Source organism: Bacillus rossius, chromosome 1 (genome assembly GCF_032445375.1).
Source record: "Bacillus rossius redtenbacheri isolate Brsri chromosome 1, Brsri_v3, whole genome shotgun sequence".
Classification (NCBI taxonomy): domain Eukaryota; kingdom Metazoa; phylum Arthropoda; class Insecta; order Phasmatodea; family Bacillidae; genus Bacillus; species Bacillus rossius.
The window spans coordinates 248,779,628-248,805,587 of NC_086330.1; the positions used below are offsets into that span (position 1 = coordinate 248,779,628).

At 35.2% G+C, this 25,960-nt stretch overlaps 1 protein-coding gene across 1 annotated transcript in view; it reads left to right on the top strand.

Annotated features, from left to right (window-relative positions):
- LOC134527454 (nuclear pore complex protein Nup155) overlaps window positions 1-25,960 on the top strand; it is a 293,963-nt gene that overhangs the window by 18,678 nt on the left and 249,325 nt on the right. Inside the window, exons 2-5 of the mRNA XM_063360147.1 lie at window positions 2,296-2,441; window positions 7,672-7,812; window positions 10,179-10,275; window positions 15,374-15,537. Of these exons, the coding sequence (XP_063216217.1) occupies window positions 2,296-2,441; window positions 7,672-7,812; window positions 10,179-10,275; window positions 15,374-15,537 (548 nt within the window). The remainder of the gene's footprint in view (window positions 1-2,295; window positions 2,442-7,671; window positions 7,813-10,178; window positions 10,276-15,373; window positions 15,538-25,960) is intronic.

Below are 25,960 nucleotides of genomic sequence, written 5' to 3' on the forward strand. Positions count from 1 at the left end.
CGACGCTTCAACACCAATGATGAACTGCAGAGCACTGTTAAAACGTGGCTGAATAGGCAGGAGGCATCATTTTATGCAGAGGGTATTGGAAAGCTGGTGCATCGGTACGACAAATGCCTCAATCTGCACGGTGATTATGTGGAAAAGTAGAGTAAAGATGTACGTTTCTTTTGACATTAAAATAATTTCCCAATTCATTCCCGTTTTTTTATTACAGCCGATCGGAGGTTGAAAAAAAAATAACCCTTGTACTTTCTGAGTACTGAACTTGTTAACAGTTCCCCTGCGATCAATTATGCTGCACGCGGCCGCTTTATGACCCTTCTCCCCACAGCTAAACACGTCACGTCCATGTGTGTAGTCGCCTTAACGACAGTCATTATTTGTATACCAGTTTTACTTATTTTACTTTTCCAGGAGTCTTTATGAAACAATCCCAGGCTAGGTGGTTACTCCTCTTACAAATAAAACACCTTTTATTACTTTTGCATTCACAACGCACTTCACTATCTTGCGATTCCGCCTTAAAATTTTCCGTAAGTGTTACTTTGTCTCAACAGCCAGATTTCCACTAACAGAATCAGCTCTTTCAAATATTTTAAACTTTCAGTTTTGCCAGACAAACAATATTGCCTAATGTCTGCGGACAAATTATTAATCACTATATTAACCAATTCAAGGCCAAGATACGGATTGCTAACAATTTTTCGCTATGTTTGAAGCACTTTCATGTTTCCTCTGGACCCTGCAGAAAAATAGATTATTCAAATAATCTCTAACACTACCCTTACTACTGAAGCCTAAAAAATACACATCTTCCCTCTCCTTAAAAAAAAATTGGGAGGAGTAGAAAAATTTCTAGGCCTTTTGACAGCAAGATGTTGCTTTAAGAATACAAAGAAAGAACTGTCCTAAAAAACACTGAATAATTAACATTGAGGCAACTCTTCCAGTCATGAAAAAAGTAACATTAAACTATTATTAAAGAAGAAATAAAAAAGAGTAAAAGGTAGTATCATTAAGTAAGAAGAAATCTCATCACAAAGAAGATGAAATAAAAAAAAATTACCAAAAGTAGAAATACAACAATAGGAAAAATGTTTTGCTCGAACACTAAACTGAACCTTACTTAAAAATTGGCCTAAACTTGTTAAAGTTGACATAAGTAAATGGCATTATGGTGTAGAATGGCGAGTTGTCTTTTTCGTCGTGGATTATAGTTCGGTGCTTTAACTAGAGCAGCTAAGAAAACACTCTTGGCTTGGCATGAGTGTTTGACAAATATATTAAATATTTTAAAGTTAGTGAAAAGGGCAGCAACAGCCAACAATGGAGCAATATGCAGTTGTATTTGTTTTCTTGTCATTAAATTATGTGAGATGTGAACAAGAAGCTCGCTGTTTGTCGTATCATACTCCAAAAGGTTATACGAAATGTTTCAGTATAGCGACACAAAAATGTGACTTTGACTTGTTCCATTTAAAGTATTGGATATATATTAAAAAAAATGATAAAATATTATTTACGTTATTTCTTGTGGATGTAGAATATTTAATTGGCAGTTTCTGACAGAGCGAAGCATTTATTTCCAGGATTAAGTTTCCAGACTCAAAAAAATTAAAAAGTGTGTATTTTATTTTATTTATTTCACATACATATTGTATATCAAACCAAGGAAGAAATTGCATCTTTTAAGCAAATTTCATAATTTTTTTTAAAAGGAGGTTTAGCCCATGGGCTTAAAAATCAGAATCTTACGAATGATAATAAGAAGGTAAATCTTTTGTAAATTACTTAAAATGAATATAAATCCAGAAATTACTTTATAAGATTGAGTGTTAATTATTTTGTAGTCAAGTGTTTACCGTAATATTTATTGTTTTTCTTTTACATGTGTTTTATTATATGCATAAATTTGATTACTGATGGGCGTGTGTGAAATTTGGCAACACTGTGTCCATGTAGTTCAGCCAAGGATCTTAGTTTGATAACACTGCTTCTGATAGCCACAGTATTAATTGCTTAAATAAAATTTGTATATTAAATTTAATGTACATAAGTGATAGTGTGTAGCCACTTGGTTTGGTTAACTTTTTTTTTTTTTTTTTTTTTTTTAAAAGAGTGGAGTGAGAAAATTTGTTCTGAAAAATTTTCAATGTTGAATTCTCTTGTCATTTCAAATTAGTTTTTTTTTTGTTAGATTTTGGATAGAAGTGTTTGTGTGTAGGCTAGTAGAGACTAATTGTTTGATGTGTTGCACACAGTGATTCCTATATATGTAATAATGTTTCTCAGAAGCAACATGGATCAGACGAGACCAACCACTGCTGTTCAAAACCACACAGATTCTATTGAGGTTGCAGGCAAAATGTTGGAAAAGCTTATGGCAACAGACAACTCGTTTCCATCACTGCTGGACCGCACTAAAATCTCGCTGTCTGGTAAGTGTAAGTTTGTGCTGATCTTACCATCATGACCCTCAGTTACAAACCAGGCGAACATGTATATGTAATATGGGTGGCAGATACTTTAATGACGTTCACTGTCCAAGCTACTATGTGGCATTTGAGCAGTGCTTTTGTGTGTTGTGTGATGCGTGATGCTGGTGAGTATATATGTTTACTGCGTTGGCATCATCAACTAGGAAAGTTGGGAGTGGTCTTATAATGAGTGTAGTCGGCTGTCTTCCTGGTGAATAAAGGAGTTTAGAAAGTATGTAGTGGTGGCAGATTGATTGGCCATAGAAAGTTTAATAGCTCAAGTTAATGTGTATTTATAATTTTACTCCAGTTTTTATTATTTTATATCTACTAAATATTTGCATGCAGAATTAAAGTTAGTTATCTATTACGCTACGTAAGTATAACTTCTCACATGCATACATTAGTACACACACCCATGTTTTTTCTCTCATGCCTAACTCCCCACCTCTTTCTACAGAATTTTCCACCCGTCTCTCCCTTGAGTCACTTGGGTACAGGCTCCGTGGTTACCGGTGTGCTTAAAACTGCAAAACGTTTCAATCTCTTTTGAACTCTTGACAGTGTCTTCTTTCATAGTTTGGTGCAACCGCAGATCTTTTCAGATCCTTGCCTTCTTCCCAGTCCATCAAGCAATATTTGTCCCTGTTACAGGCCTCAAGAGTTGGTCACTTTTTTCACTAAAAGCCACTTAATTTTTAAAAAGTCAAAAATTTTGATTGAAGTCACTTTTTGCCAATTATAAAATGCTGCATGTATCACATTAACATAGCTGCCAACCATTACGGATTGTCCGTAATTATTACGGTGTAGTGACATATATTACTGAATTACGGGTCGGTAAGAAAGTATTACGGATTTTTTTTACAAAAACCACAAAAAGCCGTTTAAGTGATATTTGTTTACTATAGAACGATATCGGTGACGCTGTGAGTACGATAGTTATCGCTGTCGATATCTTGCAATAGTAGCGCTGTTGCGGCGATTTTTTCAAGCAGTCTTGGCGTCCTTTTCGAGTTAACTGTAAACATGGCCGTTATGTTTGGATTGCGTGGGCTACGCGTCACTTATTTTACCGTTTAAGAGTGGCATTGAAAATACAATGAAGCGTGATGCTGTGCGGAGTGAAAGTACTAGCAAAAGAACACCTTTATTACAAAAATACCGGGACATTTATGCAAGTGAATGGCCGTGTTTTTCACGTTCATCTGTGTCTGAGAATCACTTATTCTGCAACGTCTGTAATAGTGATTTTTCGGTTGCCCACGGAAGTAGAGACGACTGCCGAAGACATTTTGATTGCAAGAAACACCGAGATTATGCGAAAGTGAAATCAGACAATAAATCAATTTCGTCTTTTTTTGTAAACAGTGACGATACGGATGTTACGAATGCAGAGTTGTTGTTCACAAAAAACATTTTCCCCAAAAACAGTTGCAGGCTGGAAAACATGCAACGAAACATCTGACTTAAAGAGTTTAATGTTAGTTTAAAGTGTATGACACAGACAACATTGACGTTTTATGTAAAGAGTGCATTTCTTCATTTCAAAATGCTGTAGGCCTATGCTGAAAAATGTAGCTTAATGTATGTTCTGTAGTGTTGTTATTAACAAGGGTGTTGGGGATGGCGTGGCAACCCCCCCCCCCCCTCACCTGGATATGCCTCCGAGTGATTACTGATGACTGGCATGAAAGGTTGGCAGTTATGCATTAACAATAAGTTAATTGTTTTAAATTATTATTTTTTAAAATTATCTTCAATAAATCATCCATTTGGCAACAAATGGCAAGCAGAGACCATAACCACATACGTGTCTACTATCTAAACAACTTATGTCATTTTTTTATCTAATCGTGATATTTTGTAATTGCTGTGCTGTTGTAGAAACATGAACTTGTTCTTTCCTTTCTTTAGTTATAAACCTGATTTTGCACTTAAAGAATGTTAAGTTATAATTACTGAAACAGTACTTGTAGCCTACTTGATACACACTAGCTTCATTTTAATAATTGCTTGAGTTTATGATACTCAATTCACTTATGTGTTATGGGTAAGGTGAAAAAAAATTAAGAGTTCAAGAAAAAAGAGCTATTGAGGAAATGAAGAAGAGAAACTTGATGAAAGAAAGCTTGAATTGCAACAGATGAAGAGAAACATAAGTGTTTGAGTTATGTTTGTTTATTTATGTTGAGTTCAGCTGCATATCTTATGAATTCATTTGTTTTTGCAATAAAAAGCAAGAACAAAATAGATTTTGGTAAAAAACAATAAGGTGTAAACCAATCACAGGATAGTGTATTACAGAAATAAACAGGAAGGCTTGGTAATAGTACTGATACTCATACATCATCTCTAGTAATGCCTGAAACACAATCAAGTTTTAGTACACCGTAACCTCTGCTCCATCCATTAATCTCAACATTATGTGTGATAATCTGATAATATGTACATTAGCCAGTAATTTATCATCGTGAATATAAGATTAAGTATGGTAAATACAGAGATTTTAGAAAGTTTTGTGTAACTTTAGAGTAAGAATATGTAGTATAATTTATAGCAAAAAAATTAAAACTGGCTTTCAAAAGATTGATAAGAGCAAGAATATTTATCTGCAGACAAATTGTTTTAAGAGGCAAGTGTAAATTAAAAAGGGCTGCTGCTCAGATGAACATGGAATAAATATGAGTAGCACATGTTATACTTGAGGCTGTGCATAATGTAAGAAAAGAAACATGCTGTTGACAATACTCTGCTTTCCATTGAAAAAAAGAAAAGAAAATTATATCAGATAATTATTCTAAAAAGTCTTACTAAGATCATTTAAATTAAAATTACAACATTATGGCAACTAGTACTTTTTGTGTTTGAATTATTATCATTTATTTATCTGGTATTTTAAAAAGCAAAGTCAGTGTTTTTTTTTAAAAAAAAAAAAATGTGGACTTAATCTAACAGTACCTGCTTTGAAGTATCATTACAGTAGAAAGTTGCTGTGGCTGCATTTTATTCTTCTAATAAAACTTCTGAGGTTATATTTTTTAAAATAAGTATATTCATGACTAAAGTTTTCCAGCATAAAATGACCTTGGAAAAACTCTAAAGCATTTTTTTTTACCCTCTGACCCCCACTCATCCTTAACACTAAGGTCTTACGTTATACAGGGTTTGTTCGGAAAGTAATAGGACTGAGTCGATTTAAAAAAATTTATTGAGCCAATCGTTACAGGGGCTGAATGCATTGATATTTCAGCTGTAGATACCTAGAAGTTAATTTTGTCATCTTCTGCACGGTGTACAATTTTTGTATTGACGTATCATGTTTGTAATTAATTATTCTAATAATTAACCATAATTTAGAATTTGGTATTACTCAATAATAAAATGTTCTTAACTAATTACAAAGTACGAGTGTCATTCAATAAGTAACGAGACATATCAATGTAGCACAAAAATGGTTTATTTAATATATGTGAAACTTTCAAAAGTTTAATTTGGCATCCTTTCAATGACATATGATCAGCTGTTCGATAAGATTTTGTAAACATAATCTATAAATCAGTCAATTTAAGATGTCAAGTCTGATTGAGAATTGCACCGCAGAAGAACAATGTGTCGTGATTAGATTTTTAGTCACTGAAGGTGTTAAAGGTAGTGATATCCATGCAAGGATGTTAAAAGTGTATGGGAACAATTGTTTGAACCATACAAACATTTACAAGTTGATAGAACAATTTAAAGTGGTCGCAAAAGTATCGGTGATGAGCAGCGAAGTGGCTGACCAGTTGAAGTTGCCATTTCCTCCTTTGAATCTCGCATTGACGCAATAATCCGAGACAACAGAAGAATCACTAATATAATTATAGCTGCAAAAGTGTCTGCAAGTGTTGTAACTGCCCGTAACATCATTCAAAATAAGCTGCAATACAAGAAAACCTGCGCAAGATGGGTGTCTAGACACCCACAAAGAAATGAGTCTTAAAATCAGTAAACAGTTGAAAGCTCGATGCTCCACTCAGAAAGAAGCTTTCTTTGAAAGAATTGTAATGGACGATGAGTCATGGATTTACTATTGCAAGCCTGAGTTGAAGAGACAAAGGGAAACGCATAAGTTCTCCAAGGTGGAAAAAATTCAAGACCCAGCCATCTGCTGGTAAAGTGATGCTTACGCTTTTCTGGGACTCGCGAGGCCCTATTTTATGCAATTTTCTAGAAGAAAAATGAACAATGAACAGTCAATATTACACTGATATGCTGGAAAACAAATTAAAGCCTGCGTTTCACACTAAATGTCGTGGACTTTTGAAAAAAAAGGCGTGATTTTGCTTCATGACAATGCACGGCTGCATACAGCGTAGATAACACAAGAATGCATTCAATAACTGTGCTGGGAGATTCTGCTACACCTTCCTCCTTACAGTCCAGATCTCACCCCCTCAGACTTTCATATGTTTGGTCCCCTTAAGGAAGCTCTACGTGACAAAAATTTTGGCTTCAAGGAAGAAGCAAAGATTCAGGTGCAAACGTGGCTCCAAAAGCAGCCAAAAGAGTTATATGCCAGGAGCATATGCAACTTAAGGGAACGATGGGACACATGTGTATAAGTGTTGGGGGGGGGGGGGGGGGGGGGTGTTTATGTTGAAAAATGGGTAACATTTTATTTTGATTAAATAAACCGTTTTCTGAGCTACATCGATTTGTCTCGTTACTTACTGAAGGACCCTCGTATTATAAAAAATTCATCTTGGAGTACTTATACACTATGCAAAAATGAATTATTTGCCTTTGGTATCAGGCTTCAGGTGTGGGCATGATAGTAAAATATTAAAATAGACCTTTTGTCCTCTGTAATTTTTATGCCTAACCAAATAAAATTGTTACTTAAAAAATAAGTACCTTTTAATTATAGGTAATCTTTTAAGAAGCAGGGCTGTGCTGCATGTTCGGGAATATTCAAACTGGATTAAAATTGCTGTAGACAGTGCTTTCCATAGCATAAATATGGTTTTTACAAACACACAAACTAAAAAATTAAAAATCTGAGGACAGTGATGAAACCATGTTACATATTTCTGCCATGTGGGTGTTGATGTAGTGGAAACAATGAAACACGGTACGGAATGAAGTAACAGATCCCGACACTCTGGTTACAGTGCAGGATCGTCACCAAGCACATATTGTTCTTGTACAGATCTGGCGTCAACTGTGAGCGGGCTGAGAGATGAGGAATACCCAGACTTGTCACGTGTGTCGCCTGGTCTTGCCAGCACCAAACACATGGTGGTGGTCAACAAGGTCCCTCTGCCGCCGGAGGTCCTGGAACGCTTCAGACGTATCCTTTTCATTGCATAATGCTTATTCTTACCCTCCACATCGTGGAGCCCAAACACATTTCACTAAATTTGCATTTATTGGTTACTAGTTGCTCACAGTAGGTTTTCAATTTATTAACATACTGTTATGAGAAACAACTGAAAAGCGTGCTAGCCAGCCCATGCGCTTGCCTGTGGGTGTGCTTACACAGCAGTGTTAGTCTGGCATGCACACTGCTGCAGTGGTAGTCTGGCATGCACACAGCAGCAGTGGCAGTCTGGCATGCACACAGCAGCAGTGGCAGTCTGGCATGCACACAGCAGCAGTGGCAGTCTGGCATGCACACAGCTACAGTGGCAGTCTGGCATGCACACTGCTGCATTGTCAGGCTGGCATGCACATAGCTGAGTGGGTGTGCACATGACCTTACACAGCAGCTAGCTGCAAGGAATGGCATTACTTGGGACAAGATTTTATGGTTTTATTTTTAGGTAAATTTAATTTTTATGACAGGGGATTTTGGTGTTATTGTTTTTATTTTTATACATTGTGTTTATTCATAAAAATTGTGTATTATCAAACAAATATAAATTAAAATATTTCTTAGTGTGTTTTCAAAAAAAAATACTTTTAATTTTGACTGATATAGAATGTGGTTATAAAATACAATATTTTATAATAAACATCTCTAGAAAAGAACTACACAGAAAAATAAAAAGAAATCTGCATATTTTGACTGTTTGAAAAATGTGCTGTGAATTATGTAAAATATGTAATTAAAAAGAAATTCAAGTTAAAACTACATTATATAAATTTTTCCAATCTTCCAATCTATTTAGATTATACATTTTAATACAAAAGTCATTCTAAATAATAACATTCAATGAATTAGTGATAATAAAGGTTAACATTTTTGTGGTTGAGTCCAGTTTTGTTAAATTGCTGATTGATTAAATTTTTTAGGTAAATTTCGGTGCTAAATGTTGTATTAATTGTTTTTCCAGTGTCATGTGTTGTGTTAACATGCTTTGCGGTGTTACTTCGGTTTTATCCCAATTCACCGTATAGTCTTGTCCCTAGGCATCACCCATCTACTGACTCAACAATTAATACGAAGCAACATTACATAATTAATTTTTTTTTTCAACTACTAAAGGTCACTTATATGTAATGTAAGAGTTGCAGGCTATCTTTTACATATTTATTGGTCTGATTTAAACCACTATGTTTGAACTACGGTTTAAACCATGGTTTAAATCAATTGGTTTTGATAAAATAAAACAATTTTTTTTTTTTTCAAAAAATGTTTTTAAAATGAAATATCTTAATAAATTTTAATGAAAGGTCTAATGTAATTCTAATATCAACAATAGTTTGCTCATAATGTTTCTTGTGATATACGGGAACAAATAATTATATATTAATCAAGCTCTTATCATTTAATCATTTAAATTATTTCAATAAGTGTAAATTATACCCAGCTAAATACTCTAAAATTAAATTAGTAAATTGTACTCAAAAGTGTAAAAAAATGAGGAAATAAATTTATTAATTGAAAAAAGAATTCCTAGTTTGTGGGAAATCCCTGATTGTACTATAAATCCCTTTTCTGTGGGAAACACTCATTCTTTGGAGAATATTCTTCCTGTGGGGAAATACCGTTTCTCTGGTTAAGTCCCTTTCAGATGTGCAGATTTTCTGGACCTCAGTTCTTTGATGTTATAACTTTTCTGGTTCAACATGAGTGGCAAAAAGTAGATGTTGTATGGCTTTCATTTGAACATGAGAATCAAAATAAAAATGTAATAAAAAAACTTGTTTAAACAAAAAAAAACCTTGTTTAAACCAAAAAAGAACTAGATTGGTTAAAAAAAAAAGTTTAATTTTTCTAATCCTGTCTGAAAACCTTGACTGCCAACTGTAAAATGAACTCCAGTTATCCTTAAGTTTGTTTCCGAAATGGTCTCTGTCATAGCCATTTCAGATACTTGGTTCTCCACTGACACAGTTTATGTAGTAATAAATTGTATTAACTTTTTTGTATCTAGTAATAAGTTGTATTTACTTTTTGAAACTTATATCAATAAGTTATCCATATAAAGTTGGATTTTGGCTATTTTTACAATATTGTGTGAAAATTTGAGCAAACTAAATTCTTAATTTGATACATCATTTTTCAAGTGATACCACTAAACTTAAGTGCTGCATAACAGTTAGTAATGTGTGAGAGCTGTTAGATTTTTTGCTATAAATTATGTGTTAGTTTTTCAAGGAATTAATTTTTCAAGGTGATCTTGTTAAACTTATGGCTTTTGTACTGCAGCACTTTCCATGAGTGTTTTGGAAACTGCAAAAAGTGTGTTAAAGTTCTTGACATGAGTGCAGATTTTCAGTGTAATTGCATGATGGGCCTATTTCCTGAAATCAGTCGAGCCTGGCTCACCATTGATAGTGACATTTATGTGTGGACATACGAAAATGGGTAAGACAATGCTCAAATATATTATCTCTGGGTTTGGTCGCATGGTCACATTCATGGGTGTCAAGTATTAAGTCGTCTGCCTACCTGATGCAAAATTGCACAAAATATTTTTTTCAAAATACATGGTTTTACAGGAATTAACTGAACATAATTACAATTAGTTTTTACAGTAAAAGAAAAAATCTCTATGTCTCTGTAGGATGCCTACTTTTAAGACTTTTGGTATTTGATGAACTGTTATTCAAAGCTCTTCAATATGCTCACAATGGGCATTTTCTTCCAGTCATATTATTGCATTCCTGTGGATTGGGGGGGGGGGGGGGGGGGGAATTGGTGTGGAATTGTTTTTCATGCCTTGCTGTACAGATTGTTTTCATCCACGCCTATACAGGAGAAAAAGGGCCGTATGCTGAAAAAGAAACTCGGGTGTGAAACCTCATATAACTTTTATTTAAAGTAATAAAAAAAACACGGGTACTACATGCTTGAGTAAATAAATAAATAAATAAATCTGTAAATAAATAAAAGATATATTATATATAAATTCTACAGTCTTGTATGGTTGTAATAAAATACAGAGATTAATCTTAAAGTAAGGAGAGAGACACATATCATACAAAAAAAATTAGCAATATAAACTTTAACTCAATCTTGAACTGAAAAAAAAAATCAATCTAAACAAAATTCTGGATCATTGATTCTTACGACAGGAATGCTATTATGGGATTGGTTTCCAGTTATTTCTACACTCCAGTTTTTAATATTAAAAAAAAATAATCTTCAGACATTATTCCCCAAGACTTTTATACTGCTTGTAAAATACACAAAATTATCAATAGAGACCAGGGGCATGTCAGCTAAAGTTAACATTTACAAGATAAATAAAATTTTGAAATTGGTGGAATACAACATTACATAGAAAGAGAGCTTCTATTTATTAATTTACAAACTTTGTTAACTATTTAATTACATGTATGTTCAGCTCCTTAACACAGGAAGTGTTCTGATCACATTATTTGAACCAGGAAAGAACTAGATACTTTTATAAGTGCTACCAACCACAAGGCTTGCCGCCATGTCACTCGACCATAGCTTCAGCACTGACCACTGTGTTGCCGAACAGCATGACCGCCTGCATCAGATAGACAAAAGACCACAAGGCTTGCCAACTACCATTTTTAAATCATCTTACCGTCCCCAAACGACAGGAAAGATGTTCTAACGGGAACATTCGTGATTTACCAGACCGCGTTCGGTGGCGCAAAACACGTAGTCATAACAAGGCCGCCAGTTGCCTGTGTAGCACGAGTGCGCAGAAGGCATTCTCAGCTGCCCTCGAAAGAAAACAAACAATGCATAAGAGCGCGCCTGTTTACCCAAACACGTGAAACAAAGCGCTGTCAGCTGGCCACACTGACAAGCATGGTTTAAACAACGTTTTAAATCAAGTGGTTTTTATAAAACAACCAAATGGTTTTTTCATAAAATGTATTTAAAATAGAATATCTTAATAAATTTTAATGAAAGGTCTAATGTCATTCTAATATCAACAATAGTTTGCTCATTAATGTTTCTTGTGAGTTACGGGAACAAATAATTATATACTAATCAAGAACTTATTATTTAAATTATATGATTAAGTTTTAAATTATACCCAGCTAAATACTCTAAAATTAATTTAGTAAATTGTACTCAAAAGTGTAAAAAATGAGGAAATAAATTTATTAATTAAAAAAAGAATTCCTAGTTTGTGGGAAATCAGTGCCTGTACTGTAAATCTCCTTTCTGTGGGAAACACTCTTTCGATGGAGAATCCTCTTCCTGTAAAGAAATACCCTTTCTGTGGTTAAGTCCCAGTCAGATGTGCTGATTTTCTGGACTTCGTTTCTTTGATGATATAACTTTTCTGGTTCAACATGAGTGGCAAAAAGCATAATGTTGTATGGCTTTTATTTTAACATGCTGAGAACCAAAATAACTAATGTAATATAAAAAACTGGTTTAAACAAAAAATACTTGATTTGAACCAAAAAACAACAGGTTGTTTGGTTTTTTTAAAAATAAAACCTGTTTTTTTTCCAACCTTGCCACAGAGTTAACCAAAGCATAGTCTAATATAACTCAAAAGATTATTGAGTCCCTGTATAATTCTATACCATACCATTTAGATTTACGTATTGGCTTTTTGCAGATACAATATTCATTGTGTACACAGTTATCAGAAGCTTTAATACATAAAGTAGCCTATTGCACCCCAGACCTACCGGGCTAGCTCAAAATTGGTCCGAAGTGGACATACATAAACACTTGTATAACTAATTTGGGTGCTGGAAAATCATATAAGTTCCAGATACTGTTGTAACTTGTCATTGATTAATTATGTATTAAAATAGTGTCTCTCAGACACAAACTGATATTAACATTTTTTTATTGATACTAGAAGAAAATTTACAGTTATTGTGGTAGCCATCTTGTGACCACAAAAAACAGTACATGTAGAGTATACAAATTTTCGCACATAATGTCTTCTCAGACTCCAAAAACAAACATGTTGACTGTTCGCAGGTACCAAAGGATGAATATTTAAGGATAGTTCGTAGTTAAGTCGCATGCTTACATACAAACTCACAGTATGGTTGAAGGACTACATCCTCGGAATAATGGCACCATCACTCGATCATTGCTGTGGGCTAACATCTGCGAACTGTGTTAAAAGTTCCGAAAGATAAAAACAGGTTGATGATAAAAAGGTAGCGCCCAGACCCCAGCTGCTAGATTCTCTCTTAACTCACATAATTATATAATTTATGACCTCTCTGAACTTAGCACAGATGCAGAATAAAATGGAGGAGGCTACACAGCCACATCTGCCCAATGGAAGTTGCAGATGCGTGACCTCACCTCCAGTCACAGCACAGCTGTTATAAAACCATAGCAGGATACAATTTCTGACCCTCATAGTGAGGCGATACACCAGGGAAAAATCACGTGGTCTGGTGACCTCACTTTTAACCAATCACAAAAATACCTTAGAAAATTACCAACCAATATGGACACACAGCAATAGCCGCTTGACATCTTCCAACTTTTTTCTCAAAGTTACTAAATATACTGTCTCTCTCTTTCTCTCTCTCTCTATCTCCTTACACAACAGGCCAAACTATTGCATCAGTTTTCCGACAAAGGATCATGGCGAAATCAAAGTACAAAGGAAAATTACGTTAATACTCTCATTTATGAACAAAGTAAAACCAAACCATACTCTAAAAAAATTTTAAAATACATAAAACCGTAAATTTACAATCAAACAAGTAACGACAAAGCTTAGGGGCTTATTCACTATAAAGTCAGCAAATTGTCAGAATAACTTGAAAAGCATGAAATAATGTAAATTATTATCATACATGGTACCACAAACACAGGAATACTTCTTAAAAGGAATAAAAAAATTATTAAAATTATTTCAGAAAAACTAACCCAAGTACAGAATATAAGACAATGTAATAAATCACTGATTTAAACATTTACAAGCTTGGGCACGAACACACAAAATTAAATTCCAGCTGGATGGAACACACAGTAGTTTCTGAGGTTGCGTAGAATCAGATCACAGGCATACTTAACAAAATAATTGTAGATATTTATTTTATATATGTACTTAATTGCGCTTGTTAGCTCTGATACTCAAAAAATTATACATTATACTTTGAGCGACTTAGTTTCATACCTAGGTAAGTTACAAGCACACGCAGGTGCTGCAAAGATAAAATGACTCATTAAAACAAGTTAATTAACACTGAAAATGTACAGAATAGCCTTTCAAACATTAAACACGACGTCGTGGGTCTGCAAATTCACACATGCCTGGTCGGTTGGGCTTCGGCGTATGAGACGGTGATACAAAAGCAAACATAGTTAAACTAGAAAAATTATGTTAGAACAACGTCTCATACTTGCAAGACGACAAACAACAGGGATACTACAGGGGGCCGTTGCACCCTTACAAGTTTAACTTGGCACGTTGCAAAAAGAAGGCAAGAGCAGAGAGATTATTCAAACAAGGCTAATCGCAACAGGAGAATCGCCAAGCCACGGGAAGGCAATTCCGCGGGGCCACATTGCAAAACAAATATCAGGAAAGTATATAGTCGGCAAAGTATTGGTTTGTTCCCAACGCAAGACTATGTGAAAGGTTAATCGTTAGCTCTAGAAATGGATGCACCTACAAGAACACAAATTTTACTGGTATCAGAGCCTGTTACGTTACGTTCACTAATCATGGCTACAACATGCAAAAATCAACGAGAATTCAAATACCGACCATGACGGAGCCCAGACAACCAGCACCTGCAGGCAGGGCAGGCGACAGCGAAGCGACAGACCCGAGGCCTAGTGCCTCGCACCCTTATATAAAAAACATAGATGGCGCTTCAGTCGCGGCTCTGTGAATGCAGGTGGGAGAGCGCCGAGGTCACACAACCTGGGGGAGGGGATGTCCGGGGGGGGGAAGTGGGATGGGGAGGGAAATCGGTGCACACGACCTCAAGAAGACGGCGCAGCCTCTTCAATTTAACAAGTGGGACAGGCAGCAAGCAACCTGGGTTGCTACAACCCATATTTGAAATATGCAGCTAAAACTTTCCTTGATTTTTCTCATGGAATTGCATACATCCTTATCTGTACATATATTCAGTAGTACTTTTGTTTAACGTTTTTTGGCGTGATATCTGTTTTCTTACATTTCTTGGACACCATAATTGTTTATAGTCCTATGAAATTAGTTAGAATACCTTAAACATATAATTTCTACTTTTAAGTCCTACTGAGTCTAATAATGTTTTTGCCACATTCACTCAATGATTATTATTTAGGTAATTGTGCCAAAAGTCAATTAATCTAACATGATTTTTCTTGTATGATTATTTCTTAAAATTTTACTAACTTTGTATTGCTTTAACTTGATTGCATTAAAGAAAGGATACATGCATGGGTGTTGAAGTAAAGGAACTAATGATATTATATTTTTTAATTTTACAGTGTTGTAATGTTTTTGTGGTTAAAGAAAATGTTCATGAGATTTTTTCCTGTATGTTTCCAGCTCAGACGTGGCATATTTTGATGGGTTGAGCGACACCATAGTGAGTGTGGGATTGTTGAAACCCAAGTCAGGGGTGTTCAATGTGTTCGTGAAGTATCTGCTGGTTCTCACCACTGCAGTTGAAATTGTCATACTAGGAGTTACTTTTTCCCGAAAAGATGATGGTATGTACTGTATGCGCCTTGTGCTTTGTTGGTGAATTTGTTGTTTTTTTTAACTTTTATTCTTCATTTAGTTATAGATGATTGGTTAAATGACTTGCCTGTTATCTAGGCAATCCAGGTTTTTATTCCTGGTGGGGTTATACCTTTATGGGGGCCTTCTCTATTCTTCCTAAATTCACTCTTCCCTTTGTGTTAGCCCATTCAGATGGAAATAGTGTGCGGGGACATAAATAGATTTTTTTTTGTTTAGTTTTTACCCAGGGGAAAAGGGATAATCATATAGTCTAGAATTAGACTTTAGGAAAAGATAACAGACACTGTTCGCCTCTGAATCTTATATTTAAAATGTATTGCACATACAAACATGCCCACAATATATGACTTACTCTTGCTTTTATGTGTTATATACATGTATGCACGGTCAACAAATTTGATGATTTTCTTATTTCACATGACATTACTCAACATTAACAAACCAAGTACAAATACACCTGCCTCTCGAAGTTACACACTAATTCATTCTAAGAAAACAGAGTGCCCATCAAATTTGTTTTTTTCATAAGAGAGTATTTTAATCTATGCCTGCTGACTACCATTTTAATCAAAACACTGCTCCCTTTAAAATTAATTTACAGTTTTTATATATATATATATATATATATATATATATCTAAATACATTTGAAGTACATTTAAATAAATAAATAAAATTCAATATCATTTTGAGATTAAACTTAAAATTAAAATATCCTCACGTACAACATTTGTTTACATAATAGGGCTTCCGCATAACATACCTATGTAAGTAGACGCTTACAAAAAATCTAAATCTAAGTTACAGTTCTAGAAAGATTAAAAAAAAACATAAACTCAGGGTTTTCTATTATTAAAAAGATTATTTAACCTGGTAATGTAATTCCTGACTATTGTTTACTACATGTGTGTCTGCCATGATTTGCCACTATGTATTCTAGGAGGCGCAATGTAAACTAGCCCTGCAAGCTTCTGGCTTTTCTCTCCAGAGCTGCTGCTGACATGCGGAATGGCGTAAAATAAACATGGGCTGAGCACATGGTTGGTTGTCATTGGGGATAAATTCATAATGAAGAAAGCTAACAGCTATTAAGGAAAGAACAAAATATTGTTTTTGATTCATCACATTATTAATTTGTTGAATTGTATATAATGTTACACAAAAGTGCCATTACTATTGTGCCCACACAGAAATAAAATTTCATGTATAAGAAAACAGCACTATTTAGAATCTATGACAGCGTTACTTCAAATCATGCCGTAATTTATTGTCATAGTTATTTCAAAACCGGGCAAATTGAAGAGCGTTACTTGGAGGGGTGGCTATAGGAGCAGACTGTAAAAAATATTCAACATCTGCTTTATCCCAACAGCAGTGAACCGACTTTGCGAGAAGAGGTATGGATGTGGCCGTGATTGGTGCTTCAAGTACTAAAAATTTCACTGTTTTTTTTTGCGGGTGGGGAAGGGCAGGAACCTGATTCCAGCTGTAGCATACCCAAATCTGCAGTAATAAAACCTCCTTTTACTTCACTTGTGTTGTGTTGAGATATTAGCTGACCAAGCAAATAAAACTAGTAAAGAACATTTCAGATAGTTCAATTATGTGTATAAATGTATGCTGTTGATGTGCTCATGAAAGAAGACACATCATCCAACTTTAAATATTAATATTACCATTGACTGTGTTAATGACACTAATATGTATCTTCTGTATTTAGAATTTACAAAAACTGTGATTTTCTTAGCCTTTATAATTCATTAAAAAACTATGATTTGTCCAATTTCTATAAAACTTCTGATGTAAATGATCTTGTTGATCCACTAAATACCTGTATCCCAAAAAATCAATCTCTTCATCCTTTCGTCTACAAAAAAAGGCCTCTAAATATCTTTATTGGTTTTCAAGCGAATTACTACAAGTGTTGAAATAAAAGGAACATTTTCACAAACTTTACAGAATAAATTGTATGTTCTCTTATACCTATTTCTCTCATTACAGGAAAATAGTTAGAATTTAAAACGTGATAAATTCATTGAACCTGATTGATCAACAATAATATAAAACATTACCCAAAACATTTTTGGTGCAATGTCAAAATTATGAAAAACTGCTATTATTTCCAAATTTCACTAAAAATGTTACCTCAAATGATCCAGTATTATTATCCACTGTATGTGCTCAGTGGCGGGAGTGGGCCTGACCCTGCGGAGAAGGTGATTGTCCCCTTCGATGTCGGAGCTGTTGCTAGCTCTAGTATCCGAGACATGATCCAACAGGTTCAAGGACGCAAATGCATAGCCTCTCCGCACCAAGTGGCAATCCTCTGCCTTCACATGGGCACCGCTGTTGGGGGCGAATGGTAGTGACTGCTGGGATGGGTAGCCTCAACCTCTGGTCATAGCATCGCGTTAACTAAAGAGGATAATGCCGGGCGTAACCCTGCCTCAGTTGCATCCTCAATTGCATGTATGGGACCATAAATGGTGAATTGGCTGAATCTGCGGCCAACAGCAGATGCGTTTGAAACCTTTCTGTGGGGTTCGACTGCTGAGCCTCGGTGTCTCGGCCCCAAAGGGCCCCACAGGGAATGAATCAGGCCTATGGTAATATAACGACCGAGAATGGCACACAGGTTGTTCGGGGGCACTCGGGCTTAAAAAAGAGCTGTAAACTGCTTGACTAGGTGTGATACATTCCCCTACTCCAGTGGTTGGGGGAGGTACCGAGGTAACCCCGAGGCCCTCCAGCCTACGCACGGCTGGTTTGTCATGTCTAGCCAGGGCTTTCTGCGATCGCTGCCGGATGAGTTCAGGCACGTCTGGGCCTTAATCAGCTGTAAATCGGTCGGGCTGAGGTATGGCAGGTCAGAGGGTAGTCCGAGGAGACGAGGACATGCAGTGGAGTAACTCTGAAGAGTGGTGGTCGGCTAGCCTATTGGCAAACGGTCTGCCATATTGACACCAAGTTGGTGGTAGTACAGGAAGAATCCATGAATGATTGATTGGTGTCCAGGGCAGGTTTTCTTCAAGGCCCAGAATTCTGATTGGGTAGGACTCGTACTTGGTAGTGGTGCTCCGATCGCTTGGAGCAGGCTCCAAGGGTTCTCTAGCCCAATGCGGATTTGACGTTGTGAGCGACGACACAGCTCTGGTACTAGCCTGGAAAGCTAGGAGAGGTTTCTATAGAACCTCCACGGGACCATGGGTTCACTGGGTGATTGAGGGGTCCCAGTGTGATGTGGGAGAACGGGGTAAGCGCCAGCAACGCTGATAACGCAGAGTTTAAGAATGCAGTCAATTGTCTGGTTAGCTTAGTGAGGCAGGGGGTGAAGGTGGTGTCTATGCTGAGATGGGTAGTCTTGGCCTCTGGACATAACTGGATCTCTTAACGCCTCTCCTGTTTCGCGTATACGGCGTATCCATCCACGCCTGTGGGGGCCCCAGGCTGGTAGGGCTTACGCTAAGAGGGCGCTGGGTTTCCAAAACAAAAGGGGGGAGCAATCCCTTAATCAGTTTACTTTACTGTATGTGCTCAGTAATAAACAACTCAAGGTTTTATTACAACATGCAAGTATAGAAGAATGGGTGGAAGAAATACACAACACTGATTGTTCATGTAATATTAAAAACTTTATAAATTAAATTGATAAATGGATGACAGTCAAATAAACTTTAACAAACAGGTTACATCTATTATATCAGACCATGGACAGCTACGCTACTATCTTAAAAAATACAATAAATAAAGTTGGAAGTGATATGTGTCAGTGTGGAAACGGCCAACAAGACAGTTACCATCTAATGTATAATTGTTCTATATTTGATAAGGAAAGGAATATATTAATTTCCAATTAAAAACAAATAAAGAAATATCGCCATTGGTAAGAACAGAACTGTACAATACCAAAATATATAAATATCTTAAAGGATTTATAAGTTATATCTATAACATAGTTAGTATACTTAATGATGATTTTAGAGGATTAATTATTATTATAGTAAGATAAAATATCAGAAATAAGTTATATTTATGTTCTAAGTATTATTGTAATAAATTAAATTAAATACTGGAAGCTTATATTATTAAGATGCTAATCTTAAATAATGTTGGGTAAAAACAAATATATTAAAATCCAAAGACTTAATAAGGTATTTTTATAGTTTTAAAATAATATATAAATTACAAATTGTAATTGACTAAAGGCTTAATAAAAATTAAATTTTAAATATCTGTAAGTATGAATATCTGATGACCATGTTTTATCGCATAATCGTCACACATTTTATACTAAAATCAAGTTTGACAAGTAGGGGTGCGACGTTTAAGCGGAAATTTTATTTTTTGTTAGGTAAAGTTATTCATAAAAGCAAAACCCATTCACGGAAAGTATGTTTATTTAAAATTGGACTATACAAGAGCACGCCGAACAATTTAAATTAATAACTCGTTCAACAAAAACCTTTCTTCAACTTTAAATAGAAAAACAAACTGCAAATGTGAACGTGAACTAACACATAACTATCATCGTAGTACACACTTACCACAAAAGAGTGCGGGCTATCAAATGTAGTTAACTCTGCACTTAACAGAGAGCGCGCTTTGCATTCAATTGGCGAGATATCGATATTCCACTACATGTGCACGCTCTATACGGGAAGCAACTTAACCAAACATTAATGATGCCAACTAGTGCTGGCTACATTTTTATAAGCGGTACACCGCGGCGACACAGCCGAACAGATAAAGGTTATAACATTTAAAAAGTCTTTAAAAGAAAATTTACACATCGAACAACTTCATATTTCCGTTAATTAAATAAGTAAGAGGTAATTTCCGAATAAATATTAGATTTATACTTTAAAATACATTGTTTTATACGGAAAACATACCTACACAAAACATTCGGAATCTTATAGCGGGACCAAAAACATCATGCGACGTTTACGCGAGAGGTTTTTTCTATCCAAAATTTGACACCCTAAAATATAGGTGCGACGAATATGCACGTGCGACGATTATGCGATAAAAGAGGTTAGTGAATGGTGAGTTATGAATTTTATTAGTTTTAGGGGTTAATGATTGATCTGTTAAAATGGTATATATAGATAAGCTAGGGTAGATAGTTTTATGGAGAAAATTTAAAACTTTTAGATGTGAATTTTTATCTAATTATTATTTAATTACTTTAATATTCTAGATGAAGTGAAAATATGAATATGAAATGATAGCATTTTAATATTTAAATGTTAAAATATTAAAATGTGAATTTAGTTTAATATTATATTGTATTGTATTGTTAATGATTATTTGTATTGTATTGTTTTGTTTTGTAAAGTTTGCTATGTACATGATGGAAAAAAAAATTAAAAAGTTAAAAAATGAGGAAAAAAATAAATACAAGAATATTTTAATAAAATAATAAAAGATAGTTAGAAAAGAATGAAAGAGAAAAAAATAAAAAAGTAGAGAAAAAAAAACTGAGGGGCTGGGTTGCCAGCTGGTAGCCTGGTAGCCTTCCCGTGGTTCCCTGTGTACACCCCGACTACGTTTTCTTTGTGCTTGGGCTAAATACCACCTTCCATCTTTGGTGGGGGTACCCTTCATGCACTCACCTCAGACGGACCTCAGGAGGTTTTCAAACCAACTCCCTTTTAGTTTCCCCCATATATTTTTATATATTTAATTATTTATTCATGTATTTTATTCTATTTTATATTCTTACTATATTATATTGTACATATTATATATATATAGTAATACTATCCTATATAAATTTTAATTCAATAGTAGATAAATTTTTAATACAATTTAAAGTAACCTGAATCCCTGGTATGGCCTATGGCTAAGAGGGGTTAAAGTGTGTAAGTGTTTATGTATGTGCTCAGTATTTTTCCAGTGTTTATGTGATTTAAACTATAATCCCGAGTACCCCTCACCAAGTGCCTTGACACAATATCAGTACCTACCATTTCTGAAAGCCTTGTACTCTGGGGTATCAAGGCCCTCAAATCTTCAAGGTCAACAGCCCCTGGTTGCATACCAAATTTCATTCTAAAAGGTTGCCCTAACATACTAGTACTTCTTTTGAAACATTTAATTCTATTTTAAAATATCAAGTGGTCTTAGAATAAATGGAAAGTAGCTAAAGTAATTCCAATTCACAAAAACAAAAATTACTACAGTAGAGCACCCCTCAACCGGAATTATTGGGGGAAGTCTATTCCGGTTATGGGAAAATTCCGGGTAAGGGGAGTTGCTGCACATATTAACTTAAATGTATAGCCACAGTTGTACTGTAAATATTTTCCAGTTATAAAACCATACAACAAAAAATATGTAGATCTGTTATCTGTTAAATATGTTGTACTGTTTTAAAAACATAACGGGACCGTACCAGGTCGTAAAACTCCGGGCTGGTTGAATGACCTTCATTCAAGCAAGCTGGCAAGTGGGTGTTTCTTATCTCTGTGGGTGGGTGCGTGCGTGAGCGAAGAGGATGATGAAGAGGGTTCGGGGGAGGGAGTAGGACTACAGCTGCAGTGTTGTGTTACTTCTGTGTTGACGTGCTAGTGATTCACACTTCCTGGAGAGTGTATAGTCACTGCCACGCACAGTTTACATTTCACATACACAAGAATAACACTTCAAGCATCTCCTTAATAGAGAAATAAATGTAAATGTGCACTGTTTAACCATATATTAACATATAAATATGTACATATTACATATTTGTACACTAAATTATTGTCTACAAACTGAAAGCATCACACGTTGGAAGTAAATGTTACTCGCTATCACGTGTGTCAGTGAGTATAGTGGGAGTCGGTGTACATACTCTCGGGCCGGCAGGAATTTTCCGTTTACTTGACATAGTGAAACAATAAAACTACTTATAGCATAAACATCTTTATAGTAATTCACGTCCGACACGAAAACCAGCAGTGTATTTACGCAATGCGCGGGAAAGACTGGCTATAATTAGCTCTCTGACAGACGTGCGCACGTGTGCCTACAAGACATGTACAGTCAGGCAAAAGCAAAAACGCCTCGTTCCAGTGCGGAAATGTTTTGGAAATGTTTTTAATGTTTTAATTTTTTTGGAAAATTAGTTCCGGATATCGGGAGTTCCGTTTGTGGGAATTACGGTTGAGGGGTGCTCTACTGTATTCACAAAACCAACTCATATATTTACCAAATAGATTTTCTAACATTTTTGAAAAAATAGTATTCAAATTTAAAAATTTTTTAACTAAAAAATTAATTATCTACTAATCAACATGAGTTCAGAGCAGGAATGACTGACTACTTCTACTAATTTAACCACCTTTCTTAATAAGTACTATTTATAATGAAGTAACTACTATGAGTCAGGCTGATGCCTGCTGTTTTGATCTTTCTAAAGCATTTGATACCATTAATGATTCAGTCCTTGGAAATTTATTAAATTTTGGTTTTAGTGAAAATGTTGTCAATTGGTTTTCCAGCTATCTAAATAATAGATCTTCTTATGTATCTGTTAATATCAAAATTTCCTCGTCTAAAGCTAGCTCAGGAGTCCCTCAGGGAAATACGTTGTTAACTCTACTTTTTAATATTTCTCAAGTTCTTAATCACACTACTGGTGTACTTTTTGTTGATATAAAATTTTATAGAAAAATCATGGCACTCTATGACTGTCTACTATTTCAAAATGACATAAATGAAATTGCATGAGGTGGAAACAAAATTTAGTTACTCTAACAATGCAAAAACCAAAATAATATATTTTAACAGGAAATACGAGGAACGTTCCAAAAGTAAGTTTCGTAATTTTTTTCACACTGAAACTTTATTGCCAAAAAAAGTACACGAATGCATCTTAAACTATACACCTTGCACTATTTTTCGATATAGTCGCCACCGACATTGAGACATTTGTCCTAGCATGCAATCTGTTTGAAGAAACCATTCTGATAAAACTCTGTGCCCTACCATTCAAGGAATTGTTGCATAGTCTGCTTCACCTCAGCATTGTTTTGGAAGAGACGTCCCGAGAGTGCGGCTTTCAATCCTGGGATAACAGCACACACTTTCATTGGTGACCATGTTGTCAGTACAAGTATGTCTGTCATCGTGATTTGTATTCGAATAACCTCGGGCATGCTGCTCTGTTGCTACTCTCTCTTCTTCAGCGCTCTGCACATGCGTCATTCCTCCGCTGACGGTACTTCTGTCTTCGAACCAGTGACAGGTGTTGATTCTTATGGCGACTGTTTGTTTCTCCTGGTGTACCATCATCTCTTTCAAAAAAATGAGGAAACTTACTTTTGGAATGTCCCTTGTGTAAATCTCTTATCTATGAGTATAAATTAAACAATCCTTCAAACTCCAAAGCTTCATCTATAAAAGATCTTTACATCATTTTAGATTCTAAATTATACTTTCATCAATTTGTAGGATATTTAATTTCAAGTTCTTGCTCTAATTAAATAGATCACTTTTTTATGCTACTAATTTTTATTCTATTCTCTCACTTAATTTGCCTTTGATCAGATCAAAATTAGAGTAATGCTCATTAATTTGGAATAGCATTATCATATCTGATAGTGAAAAAATAGAATTGACATTCAAAACAAAATTATCAAACTAATAACTATAAAGAATTTTCCTCAACCTACTTTAAATTCCCTTTCAGATCGCAGAGCTTATTTAGACCCATTTTTGGTCTATAACTGTTAAAGCTCCCAAATAAAATAAAGAGGGAGCACAAAAAAAATTAGTGCATGTAGGAAATCAATCAAAACACTTGTAAGAAGTTTTCTCATGGACTGGGTTAGCTATATTATACCCATTTCTTCAGTGCTTTGGTGGGCTGCCATGTGTGGCTGCTGTGTATTTCATTAAGTAAGATTTGTGTAGTCTAGTGCCTACATTCTTGTGTTCCACTCCTACCTGTACACACCTTTATAGCTTTAATTTTATTTTTAATCATATTACTTAAACTCTCAACTCCCCTTCCCTCCACCTTTGTCTTCACCCTTTTCTCAGTGTGTGTCTCTCTCTATCCCTCTTCTCCTTTCTTCTTCACAGTATATTTTTTGCATATGAGTGTAGGCTAACACATACTACATCGTTCCCGTCTTTTCTGTATCTCCAGCAAATACAATGTTAACATACCTAGTACATATATATTTCCCATACCATGTATTCCCTCCACTGCTCTGTCCCTCATAATTTTAACATCTTTACATTCCTCACGTTTTCCCTTTTCCTCCAAGTTTTTTTTAAATTTCTTTCATACTGCATGCAATGCCAATCAAATGGATGCCATCTTGTTTATCTGTCTTATGTGATTATTGGTTCTTTCATCTCCCTGCATTACCAACAAGACATACCTACCACTTAAAGTTTTTCTACTCCGTTCTCTCTTCCCTCACTTTCCTCGCCAGAGGTGCTCTCACATTCACAACTCACTACCAATCATATCCCTGCACTATCCTTGTAGAGGTGAGGAGGAGGGGTGTGGCAGTGGAATTGGTCTTAGGAGGAAGATGGTGAGAGAGAGAGATTAATTCTAGGAGACTTGGATGTATAGCTGCCAACTCTTATGATTTTCCTGTACAATGCACAATATTTGGTCCTATTGTACGATCATGTGTGTTTTTCTTCTGTAATTCATTACTTTTGGAGTGTGGTTCCTTGGTTTGGATGCACCATAGTGTTAAACTGCGCAATATTTTTCGTAAAATATGTGCTGATAAAAGAGGGTGCACTACTTATTCAAAATTTGACAACGTTGCATGGCGACACTGCATACCACAAGTTTCGTTAAGCTCCAAGGTTGGGAAACCTGCTGTTGTTAATCAGACAACAGACATGTTGAAAGTGGTGACTAATGAGTGTATCTGTGAGTGAGACATGATTAATAAAAGTTTGCAGTTGCGATAATTTACGATTGCTTGTACCATGGGTGTGTGTTGCAAGAGTTTGTCATAAAAATAACTTATAATGGCAAATGTCAGCAAACCGAAAAAGAAATCATATAACCAAGTGTTTTTGGAATGTTATATCAAACAGTTTCCATGGGATTCTTGTTCAAGAAATGGAAGTATTTTGCTTTTTGTACTATTTGTGCATGTGATATAAACATTTCCCATGGTGGCAGAAACTATTTAAAAGTATGTTAAGAAACAATTAAACACAAAAGAAGTGCTTCGTGTGAAAGTAGCTCAAGTAAGATAAGTTCCTTTTTTGGCAGCACTCAAAGTGATGATTACAGTGTGATTTGAGCAGAATGTTACTCCAGGTCTTTTATCATAGAACTTAACTAGCCTGTATCTGTCGCTGATAATGCAGGACTTTTATTCCAGAAAATGTTTTCCAAGGGTAAAGAGGTCAAGAAGTTCAT